At 41.4% G+C, this 21,452-nt stretch overlaps 1 protein-coding gene across 1 annotated transcript in view; it reads left to right on the top strand.

Annotated features, from left to right (window-relative positions):
- The window catches only part of agps (alkylglycerone phosphate synthase), a 30,671-nt gene extending 9,258 nt beyond the window's left edge, over nt 1-21,413 (top strand). Inside the window, exons 8-20 of the mRNA XM_056388849.1 lie at nt 984-1,064; nt 2,171-2,296; nt 2,615-2,723; nt 7,078-7,205; nt 8,087-8,138; nt 9,627-9,703; nt 9,798-9,910; nt 11,595-11,664; nt 12,380-12,441; nt 13,332-13,421; nt 15,016-15,115; nt 15,270-15,327; nt 19,587-21,413. Coding sequence (XP_056244824.1) covers nt 984-1,064; nt 2,171-2,296; nt 2,615-2,723; nt 7,078-7,205; nt 8,087-8,138; nt 9,627-9,703; nt 9,798-9,910; nt 11,595-11,664; nt 12,380-12,441; nt 13,332-13,421; nt 15,016-15,115; nt 15,270-15,327; nt 19,587-19,708 — 1,188 coding nt within the window. The 3' untranslated portion in view covers nt 19,709-21,413. The remainder of the gene's footprint in view (nt 1-983; nt 1,065-2,170; nt 2,297-2,614; nt 2,724-7,077; nt 7,206-8,086; nt 8,139-9,626; nt 9,704-9,797; nt 9,911-11,594; nt 11,665-12,379; nt 12,442-13,331; nt 13,422-15,015; nt 15,116-15,269; nt 15,328-19,586) is intronic.
- Nucleotides 21,414-21,452: the final 39 nt, after the last annotated feature.

Raw genomic sequence — 21,452 nt, 5'->3', positions numbered from 1 at the left:
CAGAGACACCAGGGCATAAAGTGCGAGAGATAACTGAAAAAAACAGTGAATTTAAACATGTAAACTGTTTCTGAATATCTATCTTCTTATTAGTAATATTCCTGCATTATTAATTTTAAAACCAAAAAATGTCTTGAGTGTGTATTTAGTGTGCAGTTGGAACACAATTATGATTCCTTGACATCAGCCATTAATCTTAAGGGAATACCTCTGCCCTCATCATGAACATGATAAAGTTTCATTGGTTATAATATAAAATGGTGAATATTGTCACCAGTACAGTGTAACCCTTTGATCCTGGCGCACATAGAGGTGATATATAAGCTGTCTGGATGCTGCTAGCCTACCAGTCATTGAGTTTGGTGCCACAGACACCAGTGACCAGTGTCCTGTGTCAGGGGTCAGAGGTGAGGTGGCTCCAATGGAAGCACATGAAAGGAGCAGTGTGGTAGGAACATAAAGTTTATTACCTCTGGAGAATAATTGATGGCAGGTGTGAAATTACCTCCTGCAGGTAGGGGTAGGCCAAGTGCCCAGCGGCCCAAATAAGAGGCTAAATAAGAGTTTAACCTTGAGGAAACTGACTCTTTTCTTTGTCCCTTAGCCCCTCTGCACACATTTACCCACAGTCATGTGACCATTAGCCTGTAAGGACATACTAGTGCAAAACTTTCAGTATTGTAAGCAAACTGGCAAAGGAACTGTTTCCATGGACTGCGCTTGAAGGCAGTGTTTATGTCAAAGTCAACATAACAGATGTAGGCAGGTTTAGAGTTCAGATGACAGACATGGTGACATGCATTTCTAACATTTTCACAACTACTTTTGAACCTACATTAAATGAATGATGTGATTTCCATTCAAACAAAGGAAACAAACAACATAACAGTATTTTTTATACTGTCTGGCAGAAATCATTTATACAAAATGTTTATGACCTCCTCAGTCATAATGTTGTTTGTTGTTTGTTTTTTTAACTGCAGAACCGCATTCTGTGGATTGACGAGAAAAATTTAACTGCCCATGTGGAAGCTGGCATCGTTGGTCAGGACCTGGAGAGATTGGTGAGTACCGCTCATCCATATTCATGTTCATTACTGGAAGAGCTTACATTACTGTAAAAATGTGCCAACAGTCAAGCTGTGTGACCATTCACATGCAGGTTGTCCATGCTCAGTCACCTTGGTACTTTTCGCTCAGAAGATCGAACAGGGTTTAGGAAGGCGTTTGAGACAGGAGCAGAGTGCTGAAGGGGAGAGATTAGAGAGTGAGGCGGTGGTCATGAGCAGATGGCACCATCAAGCTAATTCAGAAAAATGGAAAAGGAGCGGGTGTTTGATGTAGAGGAATGCGTGAGCTGCATCTAAAGCAGACTCCACCTCTGCATTTAGACGGGGCCATTTTGATGGAGCAGATGGGTCTGCATTATAAACTGCCTTCCAGGGGAGTGCTGTGATAAAACAAGGCCTGATTTTTACCCCTGTATTGCTTCTGGTGGGGGTTGTTGATGTTCTTTAAGGTCCTTATTATTATTACTATTAAATGTTCTGACTATAAATGCAATCTTTTTCGGGGGTTGGACTGCCTTGTTGAGAATGTGTGGGTTCCTGATGACCCCGAGGAATGGTGCGTCTGATGAGGGCTACTGGGTCGCTCAAAGGATCTTTTTGCGGCTGTGGAAGCTGAATGCTCAGCAATCTCGTATCACGCTTGTATAAGACATAGATTTACATAGACATGCCGAGGTGAAGATTCTGTAATTGTCATTTGAATAAAAAAAGGTTTAAATAAGTCCCCTGAAAATGTGCAGCTGTCATTTTTCACATGACATCAGTGCTCCAGTCAAGCAGTGGAATTCGACACTGTCCAAATAATGCATTGATCTCCCGTCTTAGTCTTTTCATGCTCTTTCCACTTGGTTTATTTTAGGCTGTTGTAAAAATCTATGATGCCATAAACCCTGGGTTTTAGCATTGCAGCATAATGAGAGCAGTGAAATTCAGTGGCAGAGCTGCAATTATTTTTTTCCCTTTGCTTGCTCATTCTTTTTGGATGTTATTAAAAGATTCTTGTGGGTTTACAACATCAATGTTTTCCAAACACTTTTGGCTCAGTTTTAATTGCAACAACAAATGTATGTTTGTTTGTGTTTTCCTTTTTTTTTTCGCAGCTTAATGAGAGTGGCTACTGTACAGGGCACGAGCCTGACTCCATGGAGTTCAGCTCCCTGGGGGGCTGGGTAGCAACCAGAGCATCAGGCATGAAGAAGAACATCTACGGCAACATTGAGGACCTGGTAAGCCGCCCACTCTCACCTTTATCTTCCTGCTCATGTTTGTTCCAAACAAGGGATGACAGTCAGGACATAGCAGTTACTGTGCAGTCATTAGAAAGGAAAATTATTAGCAAAAGTTTTTTGGACTTTACCCTCAACTCTGAAATGCATGGGTCACAGTATCAGTTTGGAAATGCACTGAAATACATGGCACACAATATCCAAATTATATTTTTTGTCAACATTTGTTGAACTGTGAAAGAAAAGTATACTAATGTTTGCATATTTTTATTTCTTAAAAAGTGTTTGTTGTGTTGCTGTTTTTTTTTGACTGAATAGATCATCCACGTAAAGATGGTGACCCCTCGAGGTGTCATTGAAAAGAGTTGTCAGGGCCCACGCATGTCCACGGGCCCAGATATTCACCACTTCATCATGGGCTCAGAAGGTTTGCTTTCTTTCTTATGTGATTTCAGTGCACGTGGGTAAATAGGCACGTGTGTGTTAACATGAGTTTGTGGGTCTGTAAAAACCTTTGTGATAAAACAGTAACATCAGGACGGTTCTCATGCTGTGGGGTTCTTACACATTAACCAGCTTTGGTGAAGATGTGATCTGGAGGGGTGTTAGTTAGGAACCAGCGAGTGTCCTCCCTACCCCATCTGCGGTGCCCTGTCCTTGTGAATGCCCACAGAGAATACTGCCATATGCCAGGTTTCCCCTACATAATGAGGAGGTTCAGAGACTCTTGGCATCGTTATGTTAAACAGCTGTGGATACAAACTTTATATTCGCCCTACAAAGCTCAGCAATCTGCTCCCTGACTGGGCTGGGATCATGGAAGAAGTCTCCATTTGTACTCTTTAGAACTGATTTCAGTTCCATGAGCACACCAGGATAAGATCAAAATCAAAATTTGCTATTTATTGCTGAATTACCAGTAATACATCTGCATAAATGAAAGATTTTAAAAAGTTGCATCATGACTGTTCTGGTTATACAGTATAAGCCACTCTGTGATACTAAATCTAGACCTGTGTAAACTGATCACAATCAGACCTCCTGCTTTGGCTGACACTTGTCATGTTGGCAATATTTTATATGAAGTCAGCCAGATTTATTTTTACTCTGCATGACTCAGTCAGCATACAGTTAATGATCTTATGAATTCTTTATGCCTGAATAATCTTTGCCATAAATTGTAAACACATGCAAGTACATGGGGTTATATAGAGTTCATGTAGTTTCCCTTAATCTTACTTCTCCAAAAGGAAAATTTGTAGGGCAGTGACAGCACTGAACACAGTACTGTAAATCAGGGTTCCTGTCAACACTTCCCCTCTGATGTTTAAATTACGGCCCCCTCGAGTTTTCCGATCTGATATGTATGAACTAAAAATGAAAGGGAACTTTCACATGAACATTTCTATGTGTAAAAGCATGTGAAATAATTCAAACATTATCACAGTCATCAGAACATTAAGACTTTAGATAATGTTAAGACTTTAAGAGGGTAGACATACTGTACGTTTATCAGAGTGAGGGTGAGGAAGAGTGTTAACATTCAGCTGTAAAAGCCACATTTCCAAAATAACTGCAGTATTTTTTAGGTTCTTCATCCTTAAAACAAATTCTGTCATTAAAGTAAAAACTGAAGACTTGCCTCTTTGTCAAAAGAAAAAACCTTTTCAAAGTTAAATATTTGTAAAAACAGAAATTTTATAGCTTGTACCATGGCTCCAAAAACTCCAAAACTCCAAAATGTGCAATTCAACAGACAGTCTGGTCCAAGAGTCTGAGACCACTTTTATGTGGCATGCAGAGTAAACCATCTGAAGGGGAGTTTGCCGTATGGGATTGGTGCACAAATAGAGATGGGACAGGACCACACGTCTCTGGGAGTACATGTTCTTCTGGGAGGCCTAACACCAGAGCTAAGAGGTCACACCACCGCTCGGTTTCATTAAAATTATCTATCTCCTCACCCCAGAAATCCCATCCTGCAGTCTGACAGTAGGCCACAAGAACCACAACAACAACAAAGCACCACTCTAAAACCCTCAGCTATGCTCTGCATGCTAAGTGGAATGCATCCATTTTATGAGAAATTACTGTGAAACCTTGAATTTCTCATTCACTGCACAACAACCGGGTCTCTTTATCTCTGTGACCTTGAAATAGCCTGAATGCAAAGTATTTTCTTTACCCCTGCTACAACCAGTGTAAAGGATGATTGGAATAATCAATGATAATTCCTTTGTCCTTTAAACCCCTCACAACTGTGGATGTAATGTCGCTATGTGAAGCCAACCAGTGCTAAACTAATGGACAGAGGCGGTTTTTTCATTATTAAGTGGTGGCTTCACAGTGGTCAGTGTTGTCCCCAAAGTGTTTTTTTTTTGTTCAAAAGCATTTGATGTTAAAAGCAGAGAGATGTATAATTTATAAAATTTATAGGGAATGGTTCCTCTCGCCAAATACTAATCCTGTAAGAGGAGGTTGGTTTAATAGCTTCAGTCATGGCAAAAATGGCTTAAGCTGCACTCCAGCATTTCTTAGCATTGCATTCGTCCCCAGGAGAAGAGTGTTTTTCTGACCTTGCTGTTCTTATTACCTCCCTTTATTTCTCACTTGCTCACCCTCCTTTACCCTTTTGCACTAGCTCCTCCCTAGCTCTCGCTTCTCTCTCTCTCACACACACACGCTCTCTCTCTCTCTCTCTCTCTCTCTCTCTCTCTCTCTCTCTCTCTCTCACTCTCTCTCACTCTCACTCTCTCTCTCTCTCTCTCTCTCTCTCTCTCTCTCTCTCTCTCTCTCTCTCTCTCTCTCTCTCTCTCTCTCTCTCTCTCTCTCTGACTCTCTCTCTCTGCTTCTCTGACTCCTCCTCGTTTGCTCCCTCAGTGACTCCTCCTGCCTACTATCAGTAGGGAGGGGCCTGTCTAAAGCCTAATGGAGTCACATGTTTTCCACTGGACCACTAGGGAGCAGCGTGTGGCTTGTAGTGTCACATTAGAGGGCTCATTAACAGCCATAACAGGCTGAGGAAGCCTCCTAATGGACCAGCTATGTTCAGGGGAGATGCATCTCTAAATGGGCATTGTATGTAGTGATACAAAGCATTCAGGCTGGGCAAAGTCAAAAGCTTTGGTTTACACTGATAAAATTCACAAACATGAAAGTAGAGCTGTTACTAACAATTATGCTTTCTGATTCATTTTACAATTAATTGATTAATCATTGAGCCAATTGAATCTCCTAAATGACCATTACAAGTTGTTTTGTTTGACCAACAGTACAAACTCCAAATATACTTAATTTATAATGATAGAAAGCAGAAAAAAGCAGCAAATCCTCACATTTAAGAAGCTGGCATTATGTTCAATAAACCACTTAAACAATTGAAGATAATCAAAATTGCCGAACATTACTTTTCTGTCAGTTAACGTGTTGTTCCAGCACTACCTTAAATGACTCTAACACGGTGTTAGCACATCATACAGTTTGCAAATATGCAGTTTGAGAACAAAGGTATTGTGAAATTAATTGGTCCAGTAACATGAAAACTGGATTCACAAAATAATTGACTGGCTAGCAAGTAAGTTGTTGGGAATTAGGATGGGAAAGTGGTCTCAGACTTCTGGACCCAACCGTAAACTCTTCCTCATGCTGAGATGAAACAAAGTTTCACCAGTGAAAGAAAAACATTCAGCTAGGTTCCCATAGGACTTACCATTTCTTTATAATGCTCTATTTGCTCTATATGCTCTTATTAGTGATGTTGTATTGTTGTCTGTTGTTGTAAATGATGATGATTCACACAATGTCTTCCCAGACATTTGTCATTTTTAATGGAAGTGGTTATTATACTTAGGTTAGATGTTATGACACATTGCACACACATTCGTATTATCTCATTAAGATGAATGTCTTACTAGGATTCCTGCTGCTGATATTTATTGTGGCAGAAACTAGAGAATACTTTTGTTTTTTACCATGCACTTTGTGTGTGTGTCAAACATTTCCTAAATTAAAAAAGCCATAGAAAGCCAAAGCCAACATCTGGTCCATGTTGCTCTCATGTCGTCTTTTGCAGAGATTGCATCAGATTTCCTGTTTTTCTTGTCACTCAATGTAATTTCATACACTGGCTGTAGTTAAGAGAGGGAAATCTGAAGCCCTGTATCTTTCTCTTGAAAGTCAGAAAAAAAAGGTCTACATAGTGTCACAACATATAAACACAGACTTTTTTGGTTTATAATAAATAATATTAATGTTACAGATTGGAGGGAAGGCAAACGGCACTCCCTAGTTACAGCTCACTGTCAGCTTGGATACTTGTATGAGAACAGCTTTTTTTTTTTTTATATCCCAAGTATTAATCACAGACACATTTGCTGTGGGAGGGAGAGTAGACACTCTGGTTTTCAGACATGCAATGTGACTCCTTCAGCGGCAGCAGCTTACGACTGACAGTTTTCAGGGTCATAAGGTCAGCCCGAGGTTTCCTTGTACCTGTATATGTGGTGCTGCTGTTGGCCTCACTGCCTTTGATAGAGCCCTGCTTTATTTCCTTGTGCTCTTAAGCTGATAAATCTTAGTTGTCCCCCAGTGTGTGGTAGAAAACCAGATCTACCAGGTGAAATGTGATACAAAGGTCAACCCAAAAACCCTTGGGACATGTACCAGAACCCTGTAAAACGGTCTTAAGTTCCGCTCTAAGAGGGGGTTAGGTCATATAAATTGTGGGAACTGATTTACTTCTTTTTGTGCAACTCAAAATCTCTCACTATGATTTTCCACAGGAACCCTGGGTGTGGTTACTGAGGTAACGATGAAGATTCGTCCCATGCCGGAGTATCAGAAATATGGCTCGGTTGTTTTCCCTAATTTTGAGCAGGGAGTTGCTTGTCTTCGAGAAGTTGCCAGACAGGTAACGTGTTAATATTTCCTTTAAAATGTTGCACTTTGTTAGTCACTGCTTTCTTCCCCTGTCTCAGCATGAGACTAAGTGCTTTTAGTGTTTGTGCCCAAACTAAGTAGTAAGTAAGTAGTAAGTACTAAGTACTAAGTAAGCACTTTCCAATCTTCACTTGATCTCTTCACTTAAAACTGTCCTGCCAACAGAAATCAGAAAAAAACAAATCAAATTGTATTTTTAAACCAACTTATTCTTTATGTTTAAACATAACTAGTCCAAACTAGACTAACTAAATTCAACACTATTGAAGCTATTATAAAAAAAATACTGTAACCAGATGTTGAGACTCTTTATTGCCCAGACCCTGCAGAACATGTTGTCTTTATATTAACAGCATCTTACAAGTGCAAAGGCATATTTTTAGTGTTTGTGTCCACCAGTAGAACATGGTGGGTTCGGTATTTTCCACTGTTGCTTAAAGACACCCAGCCCAGTTTTTGTGTGATGTCCAACATCAATATTTCTCTTCAGTTGATCAGTAAATTCACACAAGTGCAGTTCATCCTTTTTCCCCTCGCTGTTTTTTCCGTTCTCCTCCTACAACCAAAGCACCACAGGGTGATGATCCCAAAACAAAATAAAGCAAATCAAAACTTGACTGTGCCAGTTGGAACTTTTTATCAAATGCATCATCTACAGACTGTACATACAAGAAACCAAAGGCTTTAAAGCCAAAGCTCCAACAGTTGCACTGAATTTTGACACTGATAAATATTGATTAAATTTAGTCTGATATGATCTGGAAGTTTTTTCTTTTTCATTTAACATAATTCTGCCAATTTGCAGGACCTGTGATTCAAACAAAATAATATAGACCAACTTTTTTTTTCCAGAGGTGTGCTCCAGCATCTATACGACTCATGGATAATGAGCAGTTTAAATTTGGTAAGTTTTGTTACATCATTCACATTTTAGCCCAGCCTCGGAATATCACTGCAACTAAGCTTTATAATTGACCTGGCTTTCATTTTCAGGAAGTGTTCTTTCCTTTTAGGCTCTGATGTAACCTTTGGCTTTGATCAGAGAGCTTTGCGACATGTGGCACATGGCAGGCTTTTAACCAGCAGTATAATAGTAATCATATTTATTTAGAGTTGAATATTGTTCCTCACAGTGTATATCTTTTTTTCAATATTGGGTTGATGCTTCATTGATGTACTATATACCTCTGAGAGAAGAACAATGAATGGCAATGGCACAGAATCCAATGATTTTACCTTCTGCAGCACTTAATTGGTAAATTGATTATTATTTCTGTAGCAGAATAGCTACACACACACACACACACACACACACACACAGATAAAAAAAGATAAAAAATGACCCTGGCCAAAATTAAGTAGTTGTTACATTGAAGTTTTATGATGTTGTTTCTTAAGGTCTAGTGGAATACATCTGCCGTTGCCAGAGATCTCTGTAAAGTTCCCCAGTCTCCAGGGATCTCATTATCTCCACTATATTTCCACTTTTCACAGAGTAGGCACTTCTTAGCATTAAGTAGGGAAGATGAAGCGACCAGGTTTTTCACTAATAACTAAAACTCATGGCTCTGTGATACCTTCTTGGGCTTATTAGTGGCTTGTCCTCACTTTTAATCATGTTGGCTGTTGAGTAAGGAGAGTTGATGTATTCACAGGTCTTTTTCAGATTGGGACTACAAGTACAATTTAGCACTGCCTGTCTTGATACACAAGATGAAAAATGAGAATGTTGTAGTAAGTAGCAGGGTGTGTTGATATGCAAAAAAAACAAGCAAACCACGGAGGGGAGAGTTAAAAGTGAAATTATGCACAGTGTAGGTGTAATTTTCTCTCTCTGGATGTTCAGTATTTAATTAACGAGTATGATAGCTGTGAGAGACCTAAAGACCTGCAATCAAATTTTGGAATGGAAACAATTAGGACACTAAGTGATGAAGAGACTTGAGCATGAAGGGAAATAAATGAACTGTTAAGTCTCGGCGACATCACCCGTGACTTCCCCGCTGTGATTGATAACCATCCCATTGGCCCCAGCCCCTCATTTTCGCTTGTCCACGGGCGCTTTTGTGCGTCCGATCAGGAATAAATCAAAAAGTGTGGGTGAGGAAGACGGATATCGCTGTGTCAACCCCACTTCCCTTCGGAAACCCTCTGATTTATAGTCGCTGTCGCTGGCAGCCACTGGCCAGTTGTAAAGTTATTCAAATGTTACCATTTGTTTTTCCTCCTTTTGTTTGAAACCCCCAAATAAATCTGACTCGCTTGCCCTCTCAGAACACTGAAGCATGCGAGCAGAAGCGGGGTGTGACTAACGTGTGAAAAATATTATCAGTTTTTCAGGCTCCCGTCTTTGTGAATAAATGGAGCTGATTTTTATCTGATATTTTCACAGGTCATGCCCTGAAGCCTCAAGTGTCTTCAATTTTCACATCTTTTTTGGACGGGTTGAAGAAATTTTACATCACCAAGGTAAAAAAAATAATAATAATTAGAGGCAAACATCACCATTTGCTTGGTGCGAGTGTTTGTTCATGGAAAATGAATCCAACTCTTTAATCACCAGTTCAAAGGGTTCGACCCCAACCGCTTGTGTGTGGCCACCCTGCTGTTCGAGGGAGACCGTGAGAAGGTTCTGCAGCATGAGAAACAAGTTTATGACATTGCTGCAAAATTTGGGTAAGTATTTATTGCCTCAACTTCTTCCTGTATCAGAACACCCCACTTCGCAAAGATCACTTAAAGATCCTGGCCACACAAATGACAAAGCACCATTTAGCAGGATTTTGAACATGATAGGAAGCTGCCTGAGGCATTGATGGCACCTTTTTTTAACCAGCCATTGTGTTGTAGCAGTGGAAAGGATGTAGAAGCACAGTTACACTCTTCAGATTTGGTCTTCCACTCAGTAGTTTGTCTCGGATTGATGAATCACCTGTAGATGTCCGCCTGTCAGGCCAGCTTTTATGTTAAAGTAGGTGTGGTGTGGGTGGTGATAGTGGGGCACAGCTCCCCTCAGGCAGCACAGGGCGAGGGGACACAGCCTGGAAGTGCTTTGCTGTTGTGATTGATCATGAAATGGATCAATGAAGACTTTTGGTGGAAATCAGTTACCTGTCAGCCAGAGAGGGACACTCTCTCCCTCTCAATCCTGAGCCTGTTTTCAAACCCCTCACCCCTAAAAAGCATCACAGATGGGTTCATCCTAGAATAAGTTAACCTTTGTGCCATTCAACTGGTTATAATGATCAAAAATGATTTTTATTTTTGATGGCCGTGAAGTCATAATTTTGAATATGTTGTTTCAGTCCAGAGTTCACTGTTTCAAAAATGCTTTGTGTCGTTAACAGATAGAAGCCATTTAGCCACAGCTATCTAACAAGAGGACTGATATGTGTGAATGTTATTTTTATTTTCTAAAAGCTCCGGTATCATTTCTTTTGGTTATATTTTTAGAAACTGGGAAGTTTCCTGTGTTTATTATTCATGATGCATGAATGCAACTTTTCTGTCATTGAACCATTTCTTATTTTCTTTTTCCAACTTTACTAATTAGCACTTTTCCTGTATTTCTTCTTTTGCTTTCTTATTACCAGAAGATTTTCTCATCCTAGCTTAATAAATCTTGGGTACATGGCGACATAATAATAATTTAAACCAATCTGCTTCCAGAACAGGTTTTATTGTTAATATACCTTGCATATAAATATAAATGAAATTTGACTCGCTTAAAAAGAAGCACTGATGCAAATGTTACCAGTTTACTCTTGTTGTAACCATCACCTTGTTGAATGTAACCTAAACCAGTCCAACAGGGACACACCATGGATCCCCAGTGCTCCTCACTGGGCAACATCACCCATTTCTTCCTGACTATGTATAACTGTTTGTCTTACCGTTTGGCAAAGTGCCCAGATTTGCAGGTCGCTCGAGCACTGTCCTGGTAGTAGCCAGCGATTAAATCTTAAGAAACTTGTCAGTTACATGCAACACCCTCTGCTTTATTGCATTATTTCAAATAAATCATGATCACCCATCAGATCAAGTGCCAGTGATGGATTAGTGTGGTTCTGTAAGGAATATTTTCTTGTGGTGTCTAGAAACAGGAAGAAGGGTGAAAATCAATATAGCGATTTTCTAATGAGCTTGGCCTGATTAGTTTGGGTGGTAGATGAAAATCTGATTACCCACTGCAGGTGATGGATGTGTGGCTGACCTGTGGCGATGCACAGAGCATAGCTTCATTGATCTGTACGTTGTTGGATTGACAGGCTCCCAGGCAGCTGTTGTGAGGGGGAGCGGTCAGACCAACAAAGCTAGAAGAAAAGAGCTGTTAAATATTAACCCTGTTATCTGCTTCCAGGGGCCTGGCAGCTGGAGAGGACAATGGGCAAAGGGGCTACATGTTGACCTTCGTCATCGCTTACCTCCGGGTGGGTCACTCCTTTGGCTTTTTTTCAGCCTGAGCTGATGGGCAGGTGGGGCGGCGGGGTGACGCAGTCTGACAACAGATAGGATAGTGAGCAACACAGAAAGGCTGCAAAATGTGACCTCAGGAGGTCTTTGATTTGATCTGGTCACAGTTGTTGTCAGGGTGTCTAACACTGAGGTATCTATGTCATGAGGACAGCACAGTGGCTGCAGTCAGAATGACAATAGAGAGTTGTCTTAGGTCAATTTTGTCAGAGGCTTCTTTAAGTCTTAAGAAACTGACACAAAGTGGCTTCTTGAATTAAGGTTCCAGAGCTGAACAGATACACAGTCTTCAACCTTTTCTTACTTCTACAACTGGCGGGCTTTCTGCACAGATGATGGCTTGAAAGTTTGGCTTGAAAAGAGTAATTAGTTCTCTCTCACAAAATGTAACCATCTAAGCAACACGCCGCACACATTTGAGCTATGAAATTAGCTATAAACTGATATGTCACGAAGAAGTTGCCTGTTCCTCAAATGCTTCAAGAAACATAAAAACCCTCAAACCAAAAGAGCTAAAGAAACACAACTTTATATCACAACACTAGGTTGCTACAGCGCAAGTAAACCTGTTGTCTGATTACCTATATAACCTGGTTTCTTATGTGCAGGGAAACATAACTGATAGACCATTCACCTATCAGCCTTCTAACGCTAATGTTGTCTCCTGCACAGGACTTGGGGATGGACTACTATGTGATCGGGGAGTCCTTTGAAACCTCTGTGCCTTGGGACAGGTAAATACACTTATATGAGCTGTGGGCTTTCCCCTGTTAAATTTAAATAGCGGTTAACATTTTTCTTTACTCACCTCCCACACATTCAGTCCTGAGAGAGTCCTCTGTCTTCCTCCTGCTCCTGTTTCCCCTCCTCTCTTTTATTTTGTCTTTGCCTCTGTCTTTGATGTTCATCTTCATGCCTGCCTTCTCTCCCCTATTACCCAGCTCTGCGTTGGCGGAAGCTTTGCCTCCTCAGCCTACAAACCCACCGTTATTGATATATATGCGCACACACACACACACACACACACACACACACACACACACACACAGACAGAGGAGAGATCCATGTGTGTGTTCGGTGTGGGGGAAATGTAATGTGAGGCACAGATTCATCTCACATCCACATGTGGTGTGTTCTGCATTTTCTACATGTTTTCATCATCTTTTTTTTTTTTTTTTTTTTAACACACACACAACAAACAGGAACACACTCAGCTCCATGTCGTGTAACATGCCTGACGGGAGAGACCAAGAGATCAGGCACTGAGGCGAGCATATGTGCCTGGCTCATTACCCATCCTCCTCCCCATCCTCCACACTCCACACACGGCTGCACATGCTTAGGGCTGGCAGCCATTTCCACACCACAATGGCCATCATGTTAGTCTGTCTCGCCTCCTCCTTTTTCAAGGCCTTGTGATCTTTTTCCAAATTTTTATAATTTTGCACCTGATCCCTCCCACCCCCCACAGGTGACAATCATGTTTTAAAAGCACAAACATCAGTTTGGACTGCACGTTTAAAACCTTTCATGAGCAATGCGTGACATTACGAAGTCTAATTTTGTTTCTGTTTTGTCTGGTCCAGACTTGAGTTTTTCAATCTCACATTTACTTTATTTCCAGGGTGTTGGACATTTGCCGGAATGTAAAGGCGCGCATCGTTCGAGAGTGTAAAGAGAAAGGAGTGCAGTTTCCACCGTTATCCACATGCAGGTATTGTTTGAAAACATGAGTTTGAGCCTGAAGGTAGAGCACACACTCATAATATTCATTGGATCTCACAATGGATACCAGTGCAGATACAATCTCTTATTTTCCATACCAACACCAAAATAACTATTTTATATCAACTGTCTTTAAATAATACAAACTAGTACTGCAACTTATAATTATTTCCCTTGTATCAATTATTTTTTCCAATTGATCAATTAATCATTCAGTGTCATAAAATAGTTAGAAAATCTCTACTCTTCAGATTGCACATTTTGTCTGACCAACAGTTCAAAACCCCAAATTTTCAATTTGCTTTGATATAAAAATTGAGGAAAGCAGCAAATTATCACATTTAAGAAGCAAAAATGAAAGAAATGTTCAGCCTTTTTGCATTATTGTTTTTCTTGATTCTTTTTTTTTTTGGTAAATGGATCGATTGTTTCAGCTCTCATAAAAATATGTTTTTCTTCAAAACCCTTTTTTCTCATTCAGCAAAAGAAGCTAATGTTCTTAGATATTGTAAAGGGACATGGCCGGTGTTAATCCTTTATTTTTCTTAATGTCAACAAATCCCATGAAAAGACCAAAACCCACAATGTGTTTGTCTGTCTTTTGATACTCACAGACTTCTCTTTCCTGTCTGTGGCACTCAGCCTGTTCGCTCATACTGAAGACGTAAATCAGTGTGGCTCACTGATGTGTTTTTGGAAAACCATGGATGTCTATGGCACAGAGGAATAAGATATATAAGTCTTTGGATCTACAGGAAATACTTTTTTTTTTTTTTTTTTGCAAAGTATTGAGATTGCATACTCAGTCCTGCCCCCGACCCCCAGTGAGTTAGCAAGAGCCACACAGACAGACGGACGGACAATCTGACAGACGGCGAGCTGGTTGAGGACCGATTAGTCCTCAGCCTGATTATGCTACAGCCATTCATTTCCCGGCTGCAGTCTGTCACATGATTGATTTGTCCATTTAACCTCTAGAACAGTCAGTGTGCCAGGTGATGGGCCATGTCAAATGAACAAGGGCTCTGCACCCTGCTCCTCCACAGGGAACAAGGCCAGAGAGAGAACATTTTATTCTCAACAAAAAGATTATTACGCATGTTCTTCAAGAGAAAACGCCTGAATTCAACCTGTATTTTATTTAGAAGCAGCTACATGAACAGTGGGGAGAGTTTGTTTTTTGTAAAACAACAAAACTGATCAATTTTCTGCTCCACATCAAAGTGACAGTTGAGTCATTCTCTTACCTGCAGAACAAATGTGGCTTAGATGATTCAGTAAAAGTGTTTGATGGCCATTTAATGTGCGATAATGTTATGTTATTAAAGGTGACAGTGCTTCCACTCTGCCTCCGCTTTCTGGAAACAATGAATGGAATTGAGGTCAGGGGTTCACTGTGGAAAGCCAAACCTCCCACTTCACTTTGTTTTCCAATTATGAGGGAAAAAATGCACTTATTGTATGAAAATGGAACCCCTTTACAAAACACTGCGCTTTGGGTTCATGTAAATTAGATTTTTCCAGAGAAGCATCAAGGAATCTTTTCTGTTTCCTTAAACATGACTTATGTGTGTTTTTTACAGGGTGACTCAGACGTACGACGCTGGTGCCTGTGTCTACTTTTACTTTGCCTTCAACTACAGGGGACTCAGTGATCCAGTACATGTGTATGAACAAGTGGAGGTAAGTCCACTTTCCAGCATTATGCCATGCTCCTGTCCTGTTATTACATCTGATGTAATGATATGTTGACTTTCCAGCACCCCGCAGAATGAATGTCAGAATATAGTATTATATGATATTTATATGATATATGGTTTCATTTTTTGTTTCCCAGCATGCAGCTAGAGAAGAAATCCTTGCCAATGGAGGAAGCTTGTCACATCACCATGGAGGTATTGAACTCAAAGAATTTCATACTAAAAAGTCTGTTTTTGTAAGCATGTTGTGAGTACTGCTGAAAGCAGGTGCACATTATTCACAGCCAGCAGCCTGAGTTGGATGACTGTTTCATAGCATGAGCATTTATATTTGCACCTTCCCCTAAATTGTAATTTATGAAAAGAGGTTGTTGTGAGTGGCAGCGGCAGCATGGCGAGCTTTCCCGGTGTGCTCTTCCGTGCTAGCGAGCAGGCAGCCAGTCGTGCTGTAAATGTGCATTTGGTCAGAAATCTTTCATTGGTTCCTTCACGTGTCCAAAATATGTTCCTGCAGCTCAGATGAATGACTGACTCGGCTATTTGTTCATTTCACAAGTGACCAAATGAAACGTGAGCAGGGGAGGGGGGCGAAACAACTCTCTGGGCCCCATCAGGGCTAACCGAAATGGCTGCCTTATCTATATTGCCATCCGCCTCGCTGTTTTCATACATCACTTCAGGCTATTCATCACACCTGTCAAAAACAGTATGCAGTGAATCAGCTGCGATATTAAATCACAATTTTTCCTGAAGGCGGGGACGGGTTCAAAATTAAAAGATTGCTAATAAAAAGGAGGCGGCAGGCCGGGGTAAATGATGCAGCCGTTATCGCCGGCTGTATACTGACCTCCAAACGGTGGCCTGGCCACCCCGAGCAGCACAGGGAGGTGACAGGGGGGAGAGGAGGGGATATTGATGCAGCTCCCGTGTACGAGGCCCACTCTGTAATTGTGATTAATAACAGTGGGGCTTGCTATCTGGGCGCAGACAGGCCGGTTTGTCTGCCCACAATCAGCGCTTGACAAATGGAGCTAGTTTCACTGGTTTTTGTGTATCAAACAAAACAGATGTAGTCAAGGATGGTGAGGTGGGAGGCCACCGGAGGAAATATACATTTTTGTGGCCCTGTGTTTACAGCAGGTCAGCACGGTGCAGCGTGGGCGTAGGTAAGGGAATCTGGGTGTGCAGAGCGCTCTACCTCTTTCTCTGCAGGACATAATACTCAGCTGGCACTCAGCTCATGTGTTGACTGCTTTCCATCTTAACAATGCTGTTGAGTTTAACTTAAGAAGGAGTCGGTTTCATCGCCTCTCCTCACTGGCCAAACCTCTGTCTGTTTGATTATTCTTTGGTTCTGGAAGCCAGAGTACCGGGAGAAATGTCCTCTTTAACTAGGTCACCTGTGTCGCAGCGGTGAAGAGTTGTTGAACATCCATCACCAGGAGAGTCATCCATCTATCAGCCCTGCACCGCGGCTGCCCAGCCCATACCTCCACCTTGGCCATATCACAGGAATGCAGGGCCACTACCTTACCCCGTCTTTCATGTCCTGACCCCCATTTGTCAGAGAAACCCGGCAAGGGTGAGAACAGCGCGTCGAAGGGGTGAAGCTCAGCTCGGCCTCCACAGTCTCCTCTCTATGAGGGCCACCCCAGGGTGCGCAGCATCTTCACCTCACCTTGTGGCTCCACAGAGTTCCAATCTCTCTAAGTCTGCCAACTGCACCTCCACACAGGTCACTGCACTCAGGAGATAGAAAAATGACCTGATTTAGTGATGTTCCCCTCGTGCCATTCGCCCTGCACTTCCCCAGGCTTTTCCACACCAGAGAAATATGCCACCTTAAGAAAAAAAAAAAGAAAGAAATCTGTCATTTAAAATAACTACCTGCACTTCTTTGCATGTCTCAGCTGCACAGACCAAGCATGGTGAGATTGATTGCAATAGCAAGCAAAAAAGAGAGAATATGACAAGATAGATGTGTAAATTATCACAGTGATGGAGGCAATGATGCAGTCCCAGCACCTTCTGTTTTCTCTCCATAGAGGAGGGAGGGATGGAGGTGGAAGACGGGGGGGAAGGACTGAGGAGGAGGAGGTGGTAGAGAGCAGGGTACTTTCTTAGTTATTGGGTAGCAGCTGATTGGGCCCTCTGTCACCATCTGGAGGTTTGTGTGGTATCAGACTCTCTGGTGACCCCGCTGTCTGCCCTGTTTTGTCAGGAGACGGGCCTCACTAGCCTCATGGCTGATCCCCATCTGGGTTTCCTGGCTGGGCTCTGATAACACGGCGCTCTAATGTGTCAGGGCGGCCCCCTCCCTCAACATGCCCTATTAACATGTTGAGGGAGGGGGGCATCTGGTACCGATGCAGAGGAAGGCGTGTGAACACTCATCACACACCTTTGTATTTTCAGACCTCTGTATCTAATCTCAAGTGATTACATTGCCGGTTGGAGGTGTTTACCCAGCGAGCAGCAGCTGTTCCAGGCTGATCTATTCTCAAATTTATCTTATAGAGTTTTGGAGTAAAGATATTGAATGTTTGCCTTAAGTTGACATGACCTCCAAAAGTTCATATTTACCCAGCTTTGATCTGACATACGGTGACTTTTACATCAGTCTTTGTATTTTCTTTATTCAGTTTAGTTTAATTTCTTAATGTAGTCTTTCATTAAGTCCCTTTGTTTTATTTAACCACCGTAAATCTTCTAATGACTAGTTATTGTTTTTATTTTTTTTCTCTGTGAGACTTTTCAACCTACAGATGCTGCAGGGGTGTTCTTGGTGACTTGGTATACAAAGGTGCATTATTGTGTAACTGCAACATCATAGTTTGATTCAGCCTGGCAACTAAAGCTGCAGCTGACAGTTATTTATAAATGATGAATTAATCTATAATTGTTTAATAATCCGTTTTTTGGTCTTTTTTTAGTCTAAAAAAAATATCTAAAAATCATGAAAGACGCCCATCACAATTAAACAAGCCCATGCTAAACTTAAAGCTGATAAAAAGAGAGAAAAGGAGCAAATCCTCACGTTTGAAAAACTGGACCCAGGGAATCTTGGTTTAAATTGACAAAAAAGTAATTATTATCTTCTGTTGATTGACTAGTCAATTCCACTCTGCTAGGCATGGAAGGTTTAAGCTTTTAGGGAGGCCTGGGGCAAATATTGTCTGTTGGACCCCTGTTGTGGTTATTGTATCTAACAGCACTCTCTTTATGAATATACACCATGTGAGCACAGGGCCACAAAGTAAGCTAATACGGGCGGGTCTGCCTTAGTTGATATTGTACTTCAGTAGTTCGGATTGCTTAACAAATGTGCAATTAATTAAATTACCAAAAAAAACAAAACATGATATATAATAATATGCTTTGAGTCTGGGTCTTTTGGGGCCTTCCTCTTCTTCTTCTTCTTCTTCTTCTTCTTCTTCTTCTTGAAGTCTTCATTATCAAATTAAAGAAAAATGCCAATAGAATAAATGCAATTTTCTTTGAAAGAATGATGAATTTAAAACCTCAACATCTACACATCACAGCTGTGGCTCAGTTTCCTCTGCTGCGTTATTCATTCAAAAGTAAAAAAAAATGTAAAAAAGCTCACAGATTGTGCCATAACATTGTGCAGCTTTATTCGCTCTTAGAGAATCAAAGTTGCTATTTTATTTGAAGTTTTCCAACAAGAGTTTGGCTCCAGCGAGGTTTCCCAGTCCTCCGTAGTAACAAGACCTCTCGCTGGCTCCAGACTCTGCGCTAGGAACCTGTCGGGTACAGACGCTGTGGAGTATGTCGGACTGGACAGCTGGTGAAGCAATGGGCACCCTCACTAGGCTTCATGCCACAGCCACACTCGCTCCTCAGGTTGGAGGAGGGGGCTGGGGGGATTTGGAGGAGGGAGGATGAACAGCGGCTGAGAGCCAAAGTCCTGCTGAGGACAGAGGACCATTGTGTGGTGCTCCACGGTTGGCTTCGGCACCCTGTTGGCGATCAGGCCGGTGTCAGAGGGCGCAGAGCAGCGTTCAGGACAAGCAAGCACAACACCCTCGCAGGTCAGCAGGAGGAGCGCGCTCGTGTGCACAATGAGACAGAAACACACACAGAAAACGCCCCGGTGACTCTGGAGGGAGGGAATTGGAGGGGAGTGGTGGCTCAAAGAGTGAGGGAGCCGGGGACGGCCCGCTACAACCGCCAGCCGGCCTCCTCCTCTGGGAACACACAGAGCCTAATGAGTTTGATAGTCTGCTGAGCTCCATAAATCATGCCATGCAAAACATTTCTCCTCTCTGAATAAAAGCATTTATCACCCTCTGTTTATTCACTCACTCTCACAAGATTGATTGGCTCCCAGCAGCCTGCTGAGCAATCAGCCGTGCCGATTCCTCTATTTCTCCCCCTTCGGTCTTCTTCCGTGAGTTTATTTATTTATTTATTTTCTCTTCTCTGTCATTCAGTGGGGAAACTTCGGAAGGAGTGGATGAGAGAGACCGTCTCCAATGTCGGCATGGGGATGCTCAAGTCTGTCAAAGACTTTGTGGACCCCAATAACATCTTCGGCAACAGGAACCTCCTCTAATATCCCGCTCCTCTCCATCTGTATCTCACCTTTTTCTAAAAGCATCTTGTGCGTTTTGGATTAATAGATACTAAAAGTGAATTTAAAATGGACAGAGATTTTGTCTTTTTCATCATTAGTGTAATTCAGTGCCATTTACTGATTCACCCAAACCTTTTTCTTTTACATTATATTGCACTTAATATGCTGTAACAATCTTTGTCGTTCATGTTGAAGCTCATTTCTGCTGTTGTGTCGTGGCCTCAGCTTGTTGGAGCGGCAGCCACGATGCATCCTGACATGATGCAACAAAACCTTGATTTTTTTTTTTTGTCATATTTGCTTTTGTTTAACCTCTTCCTAAAAATCCTTGCCAACATAGTTTACCCTTAAATTTGTTTTTATTTTTCTCATGTGTGTGTGTGGTTGTGTGTGTGTGTGTGTGTGTGTGTGTGTGTGTGTGTGTGTGTGTGTGTGGTGTGTGTGTGTGTGTGTGTGTGTGTGTGTGTGTGTGTGTGTGTGTGTGTGGCACTTCTTTAGTGGTAAGTTCTAGATGAATGCGCTCTCTAAAGCCCTGTGCCTTTCTAAAGCTTTTGTCTGCCTTCCTCTTCTCCTACTGCACACTCTGGTGTACAGTGAGTCCCTTTGTGAAGCTAAACAGACTTGGACATGATGGTGTCAGTGTCTCCTGTTTGTCTTTTTCATGCCCTCATGCCTTTTGTTGTATTGACCTATTGCCATAAGAGACTTTCTCGTCTACGTGTGCGTGTTCCTCTACTGACCAACTTGTTCCACTAAAAACTCCACAGCCCCACCAAAAAGTAATAACCCTTAGAATTACAGTATGATTACAAAGAGAGATAATCCTTGTGTGTTTAGTTTTTGTACTGAAATGGTTTTCCTTGCATGGTTTGTTACTGAGAAAGTGACGTGGGAAAAAAAAGCCATCGCGTTTTTTCGATCATGCCTGCTTCAGTCTGACCGTTTTTGCAATTTAAGGCCTCTGGATCCCGGTGCTCACGTTGTACCAAAGACTCAACACATCAGACCATATAAACATTACTATAAACATCTGTCTGATTATGTAACCGCCACCTTCACATACATTCAAATCATGCACAGCTAAAGTAGATTTTTTTTTTTTTAATCCACATATGCAAAGACGACCCTTCTGAGAGATATGAAATGTCGATATTTGTGACTGTTACATGTGCTAAAACTTTCTATTAAACTCTACTACATCATGTTTCCTACGTTAAAGACACTGTATTGAATTGTTTCTGCTCCATATAATTGGTTGTTCTTTGTTGTTAATTGTTATTGTATCTATATTATGTAAGAGGCTTCTGGAATGGATACTGTAATGTACTACAATTTGATACCAGACTTGTATCATTTAACTACTCGTTTTGAAGCCAAGTTTAGCTTTAAGAGAGCTGTCTGCTTTTTTTTCCTTCTGATCTGTGCTTTGCATTTTTCACATTTTCCTGGACCACCATGTCCTTTTAATTCTTAATATTCCCCCAAAGAAACAGATTCGTTTGGGATCCACTCACCATCTGATATTTAACCTTCCGTGTCAAAAATGTGTGAGAGCTTTTGAATGTTATGGACGTACCTGTTTTTTTTTTTTTGTTGTTGTTATTTTCCACTTCTCTTAACAATGTAGTAACATCCAAGTACATTTTGTCAACGCTGTTTGTGCAATAAATTGAACTAAAACATCCCAGTTGATTTATCTCTGAGCTAATATGCAACACTGTTA

This window comes from Seriola aureovittata, chromosome 11 (genome assembly GCF_021018895.1).
Source record: "Seriola aureovittata isolate HTS-2021-v1 ecotype China chromosome 11, ASM2101889v1, whole genome shotgun sequence".
NCBI classification, from domain to species: domain Eukaryota; kingdom Metazoa; phylum Chordata; class Actinopteri; order Carangiformes; family Carangidae; genus Seriola; species Seriola aureovittata.
Note: the sequence above shows the minus strand (reverse complement) of the source record. Positions and strands in the feature narration are given on the sequence as shown.